We start from the raw sequence: 14,532 nt of genomic DNA on the forward strand, positions 1-14,532 counted from the left end.
ATACGGAAGAATACACGATGCACACCCGCGTAGGAGTGGCAGCGAAGAGTTGACAAAAGAGAGCTCTGTGAGAAACGCAGAGCGCTGATGAAGGCAGGCACAGGCAGCGAAAAAAGAGGGTAACGCGAAAGAAAAGCACGGAAAGAAAGCCGGACGAGACCTGAGGGAAAGCTTAGACCAAGAGGCTAGGGAAAACTGCAAATACACACAGCACTGAGTTCTGGAAAGGAAGTGACGGATACAACGGACCGTTCCTCAGGAAAGGTGCGTAGATATACAGATGGCGGCCTTGTTGAGTAGGGACTAAATCACATCCTCTGATGAAAGGACCGGCTCACTTGTGGCTGGAATCTCCACCTTTGCTAAGGCCCTCAAGGGCGCCGCATGACATCTTGAACTTATCCTTGCACAGGTGCATGATGGGGCACAGGGTCTCGCCATGTTTTCTTTTCTTAAATCTTTGTTTCTATTCATTTTCAAGAAATTATAACAAAGGCTCTGAGTTTTACAATATTTATTTTTCAGGCATTTCGTCTGTATTTATCCATATTAACTTTTGGGCCACTTATTCTGTATCTATCCAAATTTATTAATTGCCATATAAACAGATCATTTGCAACTAGTATATTTCTGTATTTATTTAAATGGCAAAAAATGTTTTTTTTTTTAAAAACACACATGCAGCCATACAGGACACAAATTGAACTGGGTTATTGTTAGGTAAGATTTCCACAGAGCTGGTAAATCTTCCTTTCCTGGTTCAACCCCAGAACTGTTTGCTTTTCTAGTGGGATATTTTTCATTAATACCTCAGTGAGTGGGAAACTTTTTCCACCCTCACCTAATCTTTAACTCTTTTTATGGGTGTCATTTTTCAGACTCTCCATAGTGTTTTTTTAAAGTTATCATGTTTAACAACTTATTGGCAATAAGTGCCTGTTGTTGCTGGGTTGCCCTAGGGGCTCCCCATTTTACTTTCTTGTGCTAACCTTGAGTGAACTACAGTTCCCAAGGATAGCAAGGGTCTTTGGATCCCTTCTACATTTTGTTAGGTGAAACCGGCACAACCCACCTTAATTGGAGTGCTGGGGACATACAATGTATCCCCTTTCACACTAAAACTGTAACAATTCTGTTAAAGTGACAAGCTTACCTTTAATGGCTGGTGGCAGTGATACCTTTTACTAATTTGGTGACCTATACCGCAGGCTGTGATCACACAGCAGCAGTAAAGGCACCTAAGGGTGCTCATTTTACCAAAATGCCCCCCTTCTTCTTTTTCTGCCATTTTTGTGTTTCTTGTCATTTCTTGTTTCTTCCCTTGACATCCAGGGTGGGAAATTCCTTTGTGTGAGTTTTGTCTTTGGCGGGAGTCCCCAGGGCACCCTGCCCAGGCTCCAGTCAGTCTGTAAGCACAGGAAGTGGGGGAGGATTCCAAAACTTCCCCATCCTTTGTCTTAAGCCTTACTTCAACTGGGACAAATCCCAGTAGGGGACTGACTGTCCTGATTGGACAACCAGATGCCCCTTTCTTGTAAAATGCGAGGAGAGAATGCAGAGGTTGTGCTGTAGTTCCGATAAAAACTGGAAACCTGGAAGCTGAAGTCATGTCGACCACTTGAACAGAAAACCGAAGAGAATAACGAAGGAAAAGTGGCAGAGACGATTTCCAGCGACCGGAGAGCCTGCTGTGCAACCAGAGCCTGCTGCAGCCCTTCCTTCCAATCGAAAACGACGACCCAAACCCAGAGCCTGGTGAGACCCACAAGACTCAAGAAGACCTGCATTTTGAGCCATCCCACGTGTTGTTGCAACATTGCGTTCTTGCAATGCCCCAATACCCTGAGTCCTGCAGCCACTGTGCGGTGCACAGTCTTCCGAATTCCGAATCTCGCTGAAACTCTGTGGGCATCTTGGTGTATCTCCAGAGACACAAATCGAATCCGAAAAGTCCCCTCACAAGAGTGCTGGACCTCATTTTACAAGAAAGGGGCATCTGGTTGTCCAATCAGGACAGCCAGCCCCCACTGAGATGTGTCCCAGTTGATGCAAGGCATAAGACAAAGGATGGAGAAGTTTTGGACTCCTCCCCCACTTCCAGTGCTTACAGACTGACTGGAGCCTGGGCGGGGTGTCTTAGATTAGGAATTAATTTAGATTTAGTTATTGTAACCAAGGGAGCTAGGGAGGCCTATGAATTAAAGAGGCAAAAAAGAAGCAGCAACGGATTGTAACAAAATGCAATAACAATACGCAATCAATGAATTCAAGATGCAAGAAAACAATAAATGTGTAAGAAGTGGTGAGAGATATTTGTAATTAAACAAGGACAAAACATTTAGAAAACTTTTGATTATACCACATGCTTTCAGGTGTAATGCCTGGAACATTGCTTACGTCCTCTAGAGTGACAGCCTAAACTCCCACACATCTGCACTAGTAACTTAGAAAACTAAACAGAAAAACTTCAATGACCTGAGGCTTTTCAAAGCTGTATGTTCCAAATCCAAATCCTGATGATGCTGCACCAAAACCAGCAGACTGGTCGCTAGGAAGGGCGTTGCTTGAAACAAAGGCCTTGGCCATCTGAAAGAGGTAAGTGGGTTACAGATTGTTAAAAGAAGGCCAGCAAGAGAACTCTTAAGCACAGTTACTAATTTGACTGACCAGCTGATCTCTGGCCTGTAATGATAAGGTAGCACATATCAAGCACAACGAGAATCGGCAATCTGATAGTTCATCAACTGGGCAGAAGTGCTGAGGACATGAGGAACCACAGTACAACAGTCAACCTAGTGGCAGAGGAGGAAAAAAAGATTTTTTCCACAGAGAAGCAGCTTTGTATATTTAGGCTCAAACACAAAAAAAATTATGAGAGAAGTGAAAACTTTGAATACTCACAGACAGTGAAATCATATATCAATACCCACTCATCCGATCTATGTCTTTGAAGAATCAGGATGAGATGCAGGTTCTAAAATGCACTAGATACTTAAACAATATTTAATACATTAATAGTTACTCACCATGGTGACTAACGTACTCTTAGTCCATAGTCCCCTTTCCTCCATACTGCAGGGGCGTCCCTCACTAGGGACGGGAGATGGAACCTTTTTCACCAGAAAAAACCTTCCTCCCCTTTAAATTTAGAGGGGCGCAGCCCTGGGAACATGCACTCCCCTGATTCTGTCCACCGGCGCCACTACTCAGTCCCCATTGACACGTCAATAAGATTTAACATTGCCTAATGACACCAGTATTGTTAGGGGGGGGGGGTGGTGGGACGTATGGAGGAATGGGGACTAAGAGTATGTTAGTCACTACACTGAGTAACTATTAATTACTCTTACGTCCCATCACCTTTCCTCCATACTGCATGGGCGATTACAACTTAATGTAGCCTAGGGTGGAGAGGAGACCCTCCTTAAGCAAACTGATTCCTTAGAACCGTCTGTCCGAAAGCCGCGTCCAAACAGTAATGCTTACAGAAAGCCGAAGGAGTGGCCCTGGTGGCTGCCTTGCTGATGACCTGCCACAGAACCTGCTGTTGGAATGAAATGGCTGTGGCCTTGCCTCTGACAGCGTGTGCGTGCATGTTAGCTGGTAGTGGTCTGTGCTGCCCCTCGTAGGCCTCCTTGATGGCCGAAACCATCCTCTGTGCTATAGAGGCCTTGGATGCCTGATACCCGGGTCTTGACCCCCCCGAAGGTGACAAACAGTGCATCCGACTTGCGGAAGCCCTTTGTCCTGTCCAGATAGAATTTCAGAGCACGTCTGACATCCAGACAGTGCAAGACCCTCTGAGCCTCGTCATAAGGGTCAGCAAAAAAGTAGGTAAGACTATTTCCTCGTTTAGATGGAAAGAGGAGGGTACACTAGTGAGGAACGCGGGGTGTGTCCGCAGGACCACCTTATCCTTGTGAAAGGTCGTATAGGGTTCTGAGGCCACAGAGCCTAGCTCTCACTGACTGAAAGCAGAGGCGAAGCCCACCAACAAAGCTGTCTTAATGGTGCCCAGCCTGATGTCCGCGGACGCTATTGGCTCGAAGGGCTTGTGCGCCAAGGCGCCCAACACGACATTGAGGTCCCACACGGATTGTGGTCTTTTGATGGGTGGGTAGAGCCTAAAGAGGCCCGCCAAATGTCTCCTGACTATCGGGTTGGAATAGGAGAAGCCTTGCTCCTAGAGCCCTGAATAATCTCAAGGTTATCCTGTGATAGGCTAGGTGTTTCAGCGTGACTTGCTCAGGAACCACGCTGCATGGGCCTATTTCTATGAGGAGGGATGGATAACCCTGCCCCCCTGCTGCGCCAGAAGATGAGCTGGGCCAATCGGCAGGTGAATGGGTGGTCTGTCCGAGAGGCTGAGCAGATCCGAGAACCACGGTCTCGCTGGCCACCACGGAGCTATCAGAATGATGCTGAGGTGACAAGATTCCTTCATCTTGCAAATCACCCTATGGACCAGGGGTGTGGGAGGGAATATATACGCTGTCATGCCGTGCCACTGGATCTGGAATGCATCGTCCAGGGAGCCGGGGCCCTGCCCCTGCCAGGACGTTAACTGCTGGCACTTCCTGTTGTCCCAGGAGGCAAAGAGATTCACTTGAGGATGCCCCCATCTGGTGAAGATCTTCAGCAGCATCTGATTGTTCAATTGCCACTCGTAATTGTCCGATCCCAGTATGCTGAGCTTGTCCGCCTCCAAGTTGGATTCCCCCGGCAGGTGGATGGCCGTGAGGTAGATGTCATTCTCCAGGGCCCATTACCACATGCTGACCGTTAGGCTGCACAGTGGAGGGGACCTGGTTCCCCCATGCTTGTTGACATAGGACATGCTGATGGAGTTGTCGGTCTGGCTAATGACAACCTTGCCCCCAATGAGCGGAAGGAAAGCCTTGAGAGCTAGCTAGATGGCTTTCAGCTCCAGCGAGTTGATATGAGACTCCTGCTCCTGCCAGGTCCAGACTCCATGGACGTTGTGGTTGTCCAGAGTGGCCCTCAGCCCTCCAGGGAGGAGTCCATACTGATGGTGACCTGTGGAGCTGGCTGCCGGAAGTGCTTGCCCGTCCGCAGATTGCTGTACCCGGACTACCCTGTGAGGTCCTTGTGGAGAGAACGAGGAATATTGACAAGCTCCGCTTGGGCGCTCCTTTCCTGATTCCATGAGGCTGCAAAGTGCAGCTGTAATCTCCTCATCTTGAGTCTCGTGTGGGGTACGGCCAGTAGGACCGCTGCCATGATACCCAGTATATGTTGGTACCACCAGGCCGATGTCACTTCTCGGGTGTGGAAGTGAGTAGTGGCCCTCTTGATGGCTGTGATCTTGTCCTCCGAGGGGAACACTCTCTCTGAGGTAGTGTCCCAGATGAGGCCCAGGAAGGACAGCCCCTGCATAGGCTGCAGCTGAGACTTCTTGAGGTTGAGCGAAAATCCCAGTTTGTGGAGTGTAATAATAAGGGCGGAGGACGTGTGGTGAACCGCCTCCGGAGATCTCGCCCTGATGAACCAGTTGTCCAGGTACAGGTAGACGTGGTGGCCGTGAGGAGGGCTGGCACTGCATTCATGAATCTGGTAAACACCCTGGGGGGCCGAGTTGAGGCCGAAGGGTAGCACCTTGTATTGGAAATGGCAGCCCATGATCCTGAATCGCAGAAAGGAACGATGCGGCTGCCAAATCGGGAAGTGCAGATAAGCGTCCTTTAGATCCAGGGAGCACATCCAGTCTCCCTTGCATATTGTCTCCGCTATAAGCTATAAGCTCTGGCGTAACCATGTTGAATTTTTGAAGAGGGTGGAGAGGTCCAGCACAACTCTCAGGCCAGCCTGGTTCTTCTTTTATAAATGGCGAAAATCCAGGATTAGGCTGGGACTTCTTTCACTGCCTGACTTTTGACGATCGAGCGAATTTCCGCCAAGAGAGTTGCTGTCCCAATCTGTGGGAGGGAGGAGGGAGGAGAGAGGAGAGGAAGGGATCGGTAGGCGGTACCCCGTGGATACTACAGAGAGGATCCAGGGGTCCGCAAACTTCTGACACCAACACTGACGCCAACACTGTACGTGAAGGGCAAGCCTGCCCCCAACCGGATACACGTGGACCCGAAGGAACGCGTCATGCCTTCTTTCCCTCTGAGGCTGTTGCAGAGGAAGGGGACTGAAAAAAGCCCTTACTCCTCCCCCCTTTTTCTGTTTGCCCCAGTGTTGACTCGGCGAGCGGTCGGGCTGCCTGGACCTCCATTCTTGGAAGCCGCAGAACCCTCCGAACGTCCGGCCCTTGTCGGAGCGTTGATGTTACTGGGTGTACGCCTTTGGCGTGGCCTTCGTAAGGGTAGATAAAGACTTAGCAATTTGCGAACTGTTTTCCTTTTTATCTAGCTCCTCATCGGTGGTGGAGTGAAAAAGGTTGCCACCCTCGAATAGAAGGTCCAATATGCATTCCTGGACGTCTGGGGTGAACTTAGTAGCCCGAAGCCAGGCAGTCCTTTTCATGTCTGTGGCGATGCATATGGCCCAGCCAAAGGTGTTAATATGCGCCACAGTGGACTCTATGATGTCTTGCGCCACCATTTCGATTCTGCCAGTTGTGCCCTGAGAATCGTGATTGGCTCTGCACCGGAAGCTCTGAAAGGAAGTTGGCTATTTCCCGCCAAAGCCTCTGGTTAATGGCTGCCAGCAAGGGATCCGCATTGGATTGACAAAGATGCAGCGAAGTGTTGGAATAAAGTTTCTTCCGGTACGCCTCCAAGATCTTCTCCTTCTTGCCTAGCAGTGCTGAGGACGAGTTGGACGAGGACGACTGAGGCTTTGAGTAGAGTGACGCCACAGCAATCACTGAAGAGTGCGGTTGAGGGTGGGCCGACAGCAAGAGTGGATCCCCCTCCATTTGCCTATACTTGGCGTCCAGGCGTCGACTGACAGGTTGGGCCGAGTGGGGTTTGAGCCACCTCTTCTTGGCCAAGGCGACAACATCTTTCTGCATCGGGATCCCTGTTCAAGCCGTGGGGCGCAGAGTGAGGACCTCGGCCAGTACCCCCACCTCCGGTTGTTCGACTTCGGGTTGAGGAAGGCCCAACTACTCTGCCAGACCTTTAAGTCGTTTGTGGAAGGCCTTGGCTGATGATGGTGTGTCGAGGTCTTCTTCCTCGTCTGTGTCCTCCAGCGGGTCCGGCTGATCCGGAGCGGGTGGAGGAGTGGTGGCGCCGAGGGCTGAGGTGTGGAAACCAGAGCCAGCAGCTGCAGCGGGGGCTGGTACGGAACCACCTGAACTGTGGGCGGCAGGGGAGCCGGAATCGAAGAAGCCGGAGTGGACAGCAGGCACTGCACTGGGGCCTGCGGCGCAGGAGCCATAGGAGGAATGACTATTGGCTTAGGCAGACAGGCCGGAGGAAGCATGTCCCTGATCACATCCCTAAGGATGGACCCCATCTGAGGTGATCTCATGAGCGTGAGGAACTTTTCAAAGAACCTGTCCTCGCAGGCCGGTGGGGTGGCAGGTGATATTGACGGGATAGCGGGTGGTTGCTGGGGCCGGTGCGTACTCTGTCTAGCTGGTTGTGGGGTAAACCTGCCCTGCGATGCAGATCGATAAACTGTAGGCCATGTACTTGGTTGACACCAGTCCCACCTTGTCACTCGTTCTCCCACCTACTCCGTTCCTCGAGGTGGTATTGGATGAGCGGCCATCTTGTCAGGTGCGGCGGCCAACTTGTCGAGCTGCATGCCACGTGCCAAAGTCGTGGTGCTTGACTCACTGGGCCCAGCCTCCTCCACGACTCTTGGCGTTGGAGCATGAGGCCGAACCTGCACCTCAGGCCGAAGCCTGGTAGGAGTGTCACCCTCAGCAGTACCGCCAATAGTGCTGAATGCAGATGCCCCCTCGGACATGTTGCCGGTACAATGGCGTAGCCCCTCGGGTGCACACCCGGTAAAATAACCTTGCAGTCCCTCAGCACAGTTTGCAGAAGGATCTACAGACCCCTCAGCCTGATGGCCGGTAGATGAATTATGTTTATGTTTATTGAGTTTATATAGCGCTTTACTCCAAAGTGCTTTACAGTATAGCAACAAGGTACATTAATCAAAGAAGCATATTTACAAACATGAGACAAGCCAGTGGGACAGTATGTAGAACAATTTACTCAAAAAGAGGGGAGGAGGGGTAGGGGGAAGGGGAGAGGAGGTAGGTGAAGGGTGTTTCAATGTTTGATTTGAGGTCGGCGGGAGTGGGAGGAAGGGGGAAGGAGGGAGGAGAAGGGGAGCCCCCAGGTGACCTCCTACGCCCCCTGGCGGTTTCAGTATCCAATTTGAGGTCAGCGGGAGGAGGGAGGGGAAGGGAAGGGGGGCATGGCGTTTGGGGCAGGAGAGGTAGGGAAGGAGAGTCAGGGGGGGAGTGGAGAAGAAGGGCTTTCAGGGAGGAGCGGAAGGATGAGTAGGTGGGGGTGGAGCCGATAGAGAGGTAGGGAGTTCCAGTGGAGAGGGGCCAAGAGTTGGAAGGAGCGAAAGCGTGAGGAGGCACAAGGGGCTAGTGGTACAGTGAGAAGGTAGAGATAGGCTGAGCGGAGAGAGCGGGAGGGAGAGTAATATGAGAGGAGGGAAGAAAGATAGGGGAAGGCGAGGTCATGGAGAGATTTGTAGACAAGACAAAGGAATTTAAATTTCAATTGTGAGAGTAAGGAAAGCCAGCCAAGTTGAGAAAATGGGGTAGAAATAGAGTCTCGAGGGCCAAGAAGACAGAGTAAGGATAGAGGTGTGGTAGATGGATTTTAGGGGAGCCAGGTGAGAGACAGGGAGTCCAAAGAGAAGAGAGCAGCCGTAGAAGAGGTGGGAGAAAATAAGGCAGGTGATTAGGAGTTTAGAAGCGAGGAAGGTGAGAGAGGAGCGGATCTTGCGGATGTTGAAGAGGTGGTGCTGACAGGCAGGAGAGGTTAGAGAGATGTGGTTGGAGAAGGAGAGAGAGGTGTCAATATGGAGGCCAAGATTGCGGGCGTGGGTCGAGATGGGGAGATTGGACGGGGGAAAGTGGATAAAAGGAGGGGGGGGGAAGGGGAGAGAGTGTTAGGAGGGAAGAAAAGCACTTCAGATTTGTCAGTGTTGAGGGAAAGAAAATAGGAAGGAGAGAAAGAGTTGGGTGTCATCAGCGTAGAAGTGGTGGGAGATGCTGAAAGAAGAGATGATGGGGCGAGAAGGGAGGTATAGAGACAGAAAAGAAAAGGTCCAAGCACAGATCCCTGGGGAACGCCATAGTTCAGGGGAAAGTTGGAGTAGGTGCGGCCGCCCTAGGAGACAGTAAAGGATCAGTTGGAGAGGTGAGAGGAGAGCCAGGAGAGGACAGAGCCTTTGAAGCCGAAGGAGGACAGAGTGCTGAGAAGTAAGGGGTGATCTACGGTAAAAAGGCTGCAGAGAGGTCAAGGAGGATGCGAATTGAGGATTGCTTAGCGTAACGAGCAGTGAGTAGAGAATGGAGTACGTAAGTGAGAGCAGTCTCAGTGGAGTGTTTAGGGCAGAAGCCAGACTGAGAGGTGGGGAGGAGGGAGTGAGAGGAGATGAAAGCTGAGAGTTGAGAGTAGGCTAGGCGCTCGAGGTGCTTTGAGATGAAGGGGAGAAGGGAGATTTGTCTGAAGTTGCAGTTAAGAAGAGAGCTAGCAGAAGGTTTCTTCAGGATAGGGATGATGGTAGCATGTTTGAAAGCTGAAGGAAAGGTAGCAGAGGAGAGACAGATGTTAAAGAAGATGGTTAGGTAGGGGATGAGGAGAGGGTAGACTTTGGGGATGAGGGAGGTGCGGATGGGATCAGAGGGGGCAACGGTAGGGTGAGTTTTGGACAGGAGACGGGAGACGCAGGCTGGGGTGATAGGAGAAGGTGGACAAGTTAGCAGAGATAGAAGAGGAGGAGACGGAAGGAGGGGAGAAGGAAGGAGAGGAGAGGATGTTTTGGCGAAGAGAGAGAATTTTGGATGAGAAGAAGTTGGCAAAGTCAGAGGGAGAGAGGGGAGAGTTCGTGGAAGGGTCAGATGTAGGAGGGGAAAGAAGGCGAGAGAGGGTCTGGAAGATACGGCGAGGGTGAGAAGCTTGTGAGTGGAGGAGGTTAGAATAGTAGGAGCGCTTGGCAGATGTGAAGCAAGAGTCATAGAGAGAGTGATCTGAGAAGTAAGAAGATTGGTTTATTAGCCTCGGTACCGCTGCTGGTGTGAGAACCTGAGAGGTTCCTCCCGTCAGGGTGTTTTCTTGGAAACAAGTAGCCCCTGCGGGGTGCTCTGAAAAAGAGCGGCCCTCCCTTGGGCCTTGACCTATGTCTGACAAAGTCCTTCAAGTCCTCTGGAGGCGACTCCTCGAAGAGCTCCCTCCACCTACCTAGTCTGTTCTTCAGAGCAAGTGAAGAAAGTGCGTTGCACGCTGTACAACCCTTGCATCGGTGGTCGGGGCCAAGGCAGCAGAGGCAAAGAGCGTGGGGATATGATGTAGGGAAGAGCCCCTTGCAGGCTGGACACCGCTGAAGTCGACATTCGCCGGGGAGGAGCGTAGCACCAGAGGACCGAGTAGCTGATTGACAAAAGACAAAAAAGACAGAAGTATCCAGGGAAGAGCGCGTGGAATTACATGGCCTAAGCCAAACCCAGGAGCACTGATGAAATCGGTCCGTTCCCGTTGACGCAGAAAAGGGGTCTGAGGAATGGCGCCAGTGGGTGGAGTCAGGGGAGCGCATGCTCCCAGGGCTGCGCCCCTGCGCGCCTCTAAATTTAAAGGGGAAGGTTTTTTCTGGTGAAAAAGGTTCCGTCTCCAGTCCCTAGCGAAGGACGCCGCTGAAATATGGAGGAAAGGGGACGGGACGCAAGAGTAAAGTCACAGTACTAGTAACTAGTAGTAGTTCCATTGACATGCAAGGCTGTTTAAGAGGGTACATCATGCAATCAAAGGCAACACCATGTCCCTCATTAACACATAATAAATCAGAAAGCATGTGGCTCACCTGTTAGCTATTCTGTATGGCTACAGTTTATTCTTGTAAAGCACTGGTGAAAGCGAACGCAAGAAACAGCCACAAATGCAGAAAGAACACAATTTGTACATACTACATCCACATTTACTGACCCTGTGCATTGATCTTATGTCTGAATTGACAAACATGTAATGTATCCATGTACATTTTTCTAAACTCTTATCAGTCATCACTAGAAATTGTAAAAAATTAACAGTATTATATTCAGTGTTTCTCCCCTAACAACATCAGCGCGATTTGTGATAAAGTGGAAATATGAAGGGATACGCAAACGCTGCTGTGATGCTCCTAAACATAAACTTAATAAGTGCAATGATCACATGGAAGGGAAATAAAGACACTGTGCTACCCCCAATGGACGACAACATGCATGTTTCAAATCTATCTTTGCAATGGGCCCATACAGCCATAAATGCTAAAACTCACAACATACATCAATCTAACACACAAAAACACCTAGAAGCGTACTTGCACACTCTGAGCCTGATTCTGAGATTGTGCTAAATATAGCAAGGAAAGCTGACATTCTCTCCTCCAGTTTCCAGCACCATCATCCTAAGGTGGGTGGACATATTTGATGAGAAATATCATGCTTTCCAGCAGCAAATGTTGCAAAAATCTCTCTTTGTGGGGGAAACATGCGCCTCCAGTGGCATAGCAAGAATTTCTCAAAAGACTGCCACTTTTCTAATTTAAGAAAGTTTTCTTAAACTTTCATTAAAATAGAAAAGTGGTGTTGCAGTCTGAGAAATGCTACATACATAATGGGAAAAAGTGTGCTGTTGAATTTAACGGCACCTCCCATGGTACTGTTAATGAACGTCTCTTTAGGCTGGTGCAGGAAGGGTGACCTGGCCTCTGAATACAGTTCTTGCCGGCCCCTTACATATGAGGTGGTTGGCAAGGCTGTTGTTATGCCGTTTGCAGGATTGTTTATTAACCTCTCGCTCGTATTACATCAGAATACACGTCTTCATGGACAAGTGTCTCATGGCACTTTTCCATTATAACACGCACCTCAGAATCAGGCCCAGAGTCTGGTAGCTTATCACCTGTAAGCATCAACACAACAGTAAAGCAAACTTTCACTGCTCGCTACCAACCAGTCCCTGGAGATACCAGAGTGCCAAGAGACCATAACATTGGAAGCAATTGTGTTATGGAGCTAACATTCAAGCTCGCATTCCGAAGGAACTGGGCACTCCCAGCACCAACCCATGTTACCCTGTCTGGCTACCCCCAGCCAGTCTCTTTCTTCTCGAAAAACTTGCTGCCCACCAATGACCCCCAGCCTTTTCCCTTCCTTACGTTGGTCGCAGCTGCCCTCTGCTGATCCAAGCTTCTTCTCATCACACGCCGGTTGTTATGGCAGACTGTGTCGCGATATGCACTTAGTTACGTAGGCCAGTCCACTTTTACATGTACAACATTAGACCACGCCCATAAAGTCTTACATCACACAAGCCACGCCCCCAAATGAGCCCCTCCCCCCATTTCTTACCCCACTTAAAGCACTGAGAAGGAGATTGACAGTGCAGGCAGAGGCTTAGCCAGGGGACCTAAGAGATCCAGGTGGGAGGACAGGAGAGCATGATCAGACCAGGAGACAGGTGTAGCGTGAGGGTTGGAGAGGTTGATGTCTGCTGAGATGAGACCATCCAAGGTATGTCTGGCTGTTGGACCAGAGGGATGAATGTTGAGGGAAAGAAAGTCACAGAGGCTGCGGAAGAGTCCACTGGCCAAATCAGGAGAGTCAAGGTGAATAATAGGAGTAGAAGCTTAGAGGTGGAGGCAAGAAGAGAGGAACTGAGGTCAGACCACTCAGATGAAGCAGAAGACTGGACCAGGTGTCCTGTAGATGGTGGCGAGAGTCAACGAGAGGGTTGGAGAGACACCAAGCCTGCAGACAAGGCATTCGAAGGAAGAGTAGGTCTGAGTGGAAATGATAGTAGCAGGGTCCCATTCAGGGAAGATCAAGGCCACTCCGCCTCCAGACCGGTTAGGCCTGGGCTTAGAGAGGATCTTGCATCATTGGGGGAGGAAAGAGTGTGTCAGAAGCAGTGACAGAGTTGGCAGTGAAGTGCGTCTCAGTGAGAGCAGGAACGTGAAGGTCAAAGTCAGAGGAGTGTTTAACAGCAGAACGAGAGCTGAGGCTAGCTAGGTGAAGCTGGTTGCCACCTTTGAAGGTCTGGAGAGGAGGGGTACAGGGATGTGGTACGCCAGTCAGTGGTGTAAAGAGGCAAGAGGGGTGGCAGATGGACGAGGGCAGGAGAAGGGAGGAAGCTGATGAGACGGAAGACGCCTATCAAGAAGGAGGAGGTTGGGCTGAAAGTACTGGGCCATGCCATATCATATCATATCATGACAGTGCCATTCTGATAGACATTAATGATCCACCTAGAGGATGAGAAGCATGCCAAGAGTACTTCCCATCTGGTGCCACCATTAATGGGCGACAAAGAGGCAGGGGAGAGGACGTAGACCATGTTGGGAGTCCATAGGTCGGGAGAGGGAACAACAAAGAGGATGCCTGTAATAGTCTGCCTAGAAGAAGCATTGACATAGGTGTCGGCGAGGGGCAGGCCAAGATTGGAGACCAGGAGATCTTTTTTTTTTCCTTCCAGCCTTAGAGAGAGAAGTAAGATAGGTGATTGTCATGATCTCTGCTTCCAAAAGGTCAGGGTTTTCCCAACTCCCTTGGAAGCAGATCCATAACCCAGGTTCCGAGTGCCAACCAGTCCCAATTGGGACCTTTTGGACCCAGTCCTGGCGCCAGTGGCACCAGGCTCATAAATATGCCCAGTCCCAGCGCTGGAAGCGCCGGGCTCATAATGCTTGGGTGGACTTACCTGCAGCAGACCATGCTGCTTACTTGCCTGCCAGTTGAGCCTCTGATCCTCTTCTGTTTGGAACTACTTTTCCTGTTGGGTGGGGCAGGAGCCACTCCCTAGATTCAGAACACTGGAACTCTTCTGGAAAGCAGGAACTCTTTTCTTACCTAGGCGTGGCTGTGGAAGGAGACACATAAGCACTACAGGAGGCTATTTAAACCACACCCGATGGATGAATCTTGCTTTGCGTTATTCTGCATCCTCTGCAGCAGAACGCTCATCGTGTCTTCTGCATCTGATCCTGGGCCTAAGGAAAAAGGCTTACCATCCTGAATCCAGTCTTGAGCAACACCTATAAAGACAAGAAAGAACAGGTTAGCATTACGGTCTTCAGTGACAGCTGTTCACTTACCTGGTCCATCGGCTGTCACCAACGCCTCGCGCTGCATTCCGGCATCTGAAAGACAAAGGCTTACCTACTCTTCGTGCGCTCCGGAGGTCTTCACACTGCATTCCGGCATCTGAAAGACAAAAGCTTACCAACTCTTTGCACGCTCCGGAGGCCTTCGGCGCTGCATCCCGCATCTGAAAGACAAAACAAGGTGCGTTTAAAGACATTGGGGGACTTTAATACTCACGTGCCATTACTCCTTTCCACATCTAACCCAGTGGGTATTCCGGCACCCTGCAGCCGCTCCGAACTTGT

General features: G+C 50.3%; 1 protein-coding gene across 7 annotated transcripts in view; it reads right to left on the reverse strand.

Annotated features, from left to right (window-relative positions):
* The window catches only part of PARP4 (poly(ADP-ribose) polymerase family member 4), a 2,748,946-nt gene that overhangs the window by 309,527 nt on the left and 2,424,887 nt on the right, over positions 1-14,532 (reverse strand). For all 7 annotated transcript variants that reach the window (XM_069639202.1, XM_069639198.1, XM_069639200.1 and 4 more), the window contains one exon: positions 2,476-2,586. In XM_069639202.1, the coding sequence (XP_069495303.1) occupies positions 2,476-2,586 (111 nt within the window). The remainder of the gene's footprint in view (positions 1-2,475; positions 2,587-14,532) is intronic.

This window comes from Ambystoma mexicanum, chromosome 7q (genome assembly GCF_040938575.1).
Source record: "Ambystoma mexicanum isolate Mex_15411 chromosome 7q, UKY_AmexF1_1, whole genome shotgun sequence".
NCBI classification, from domain to species: Eukaryota; Metazoa; Chordata; class Amphibia; order Caudata; family Ambystomatidae; genus Ambystoma; species Ambystoma mexicanum.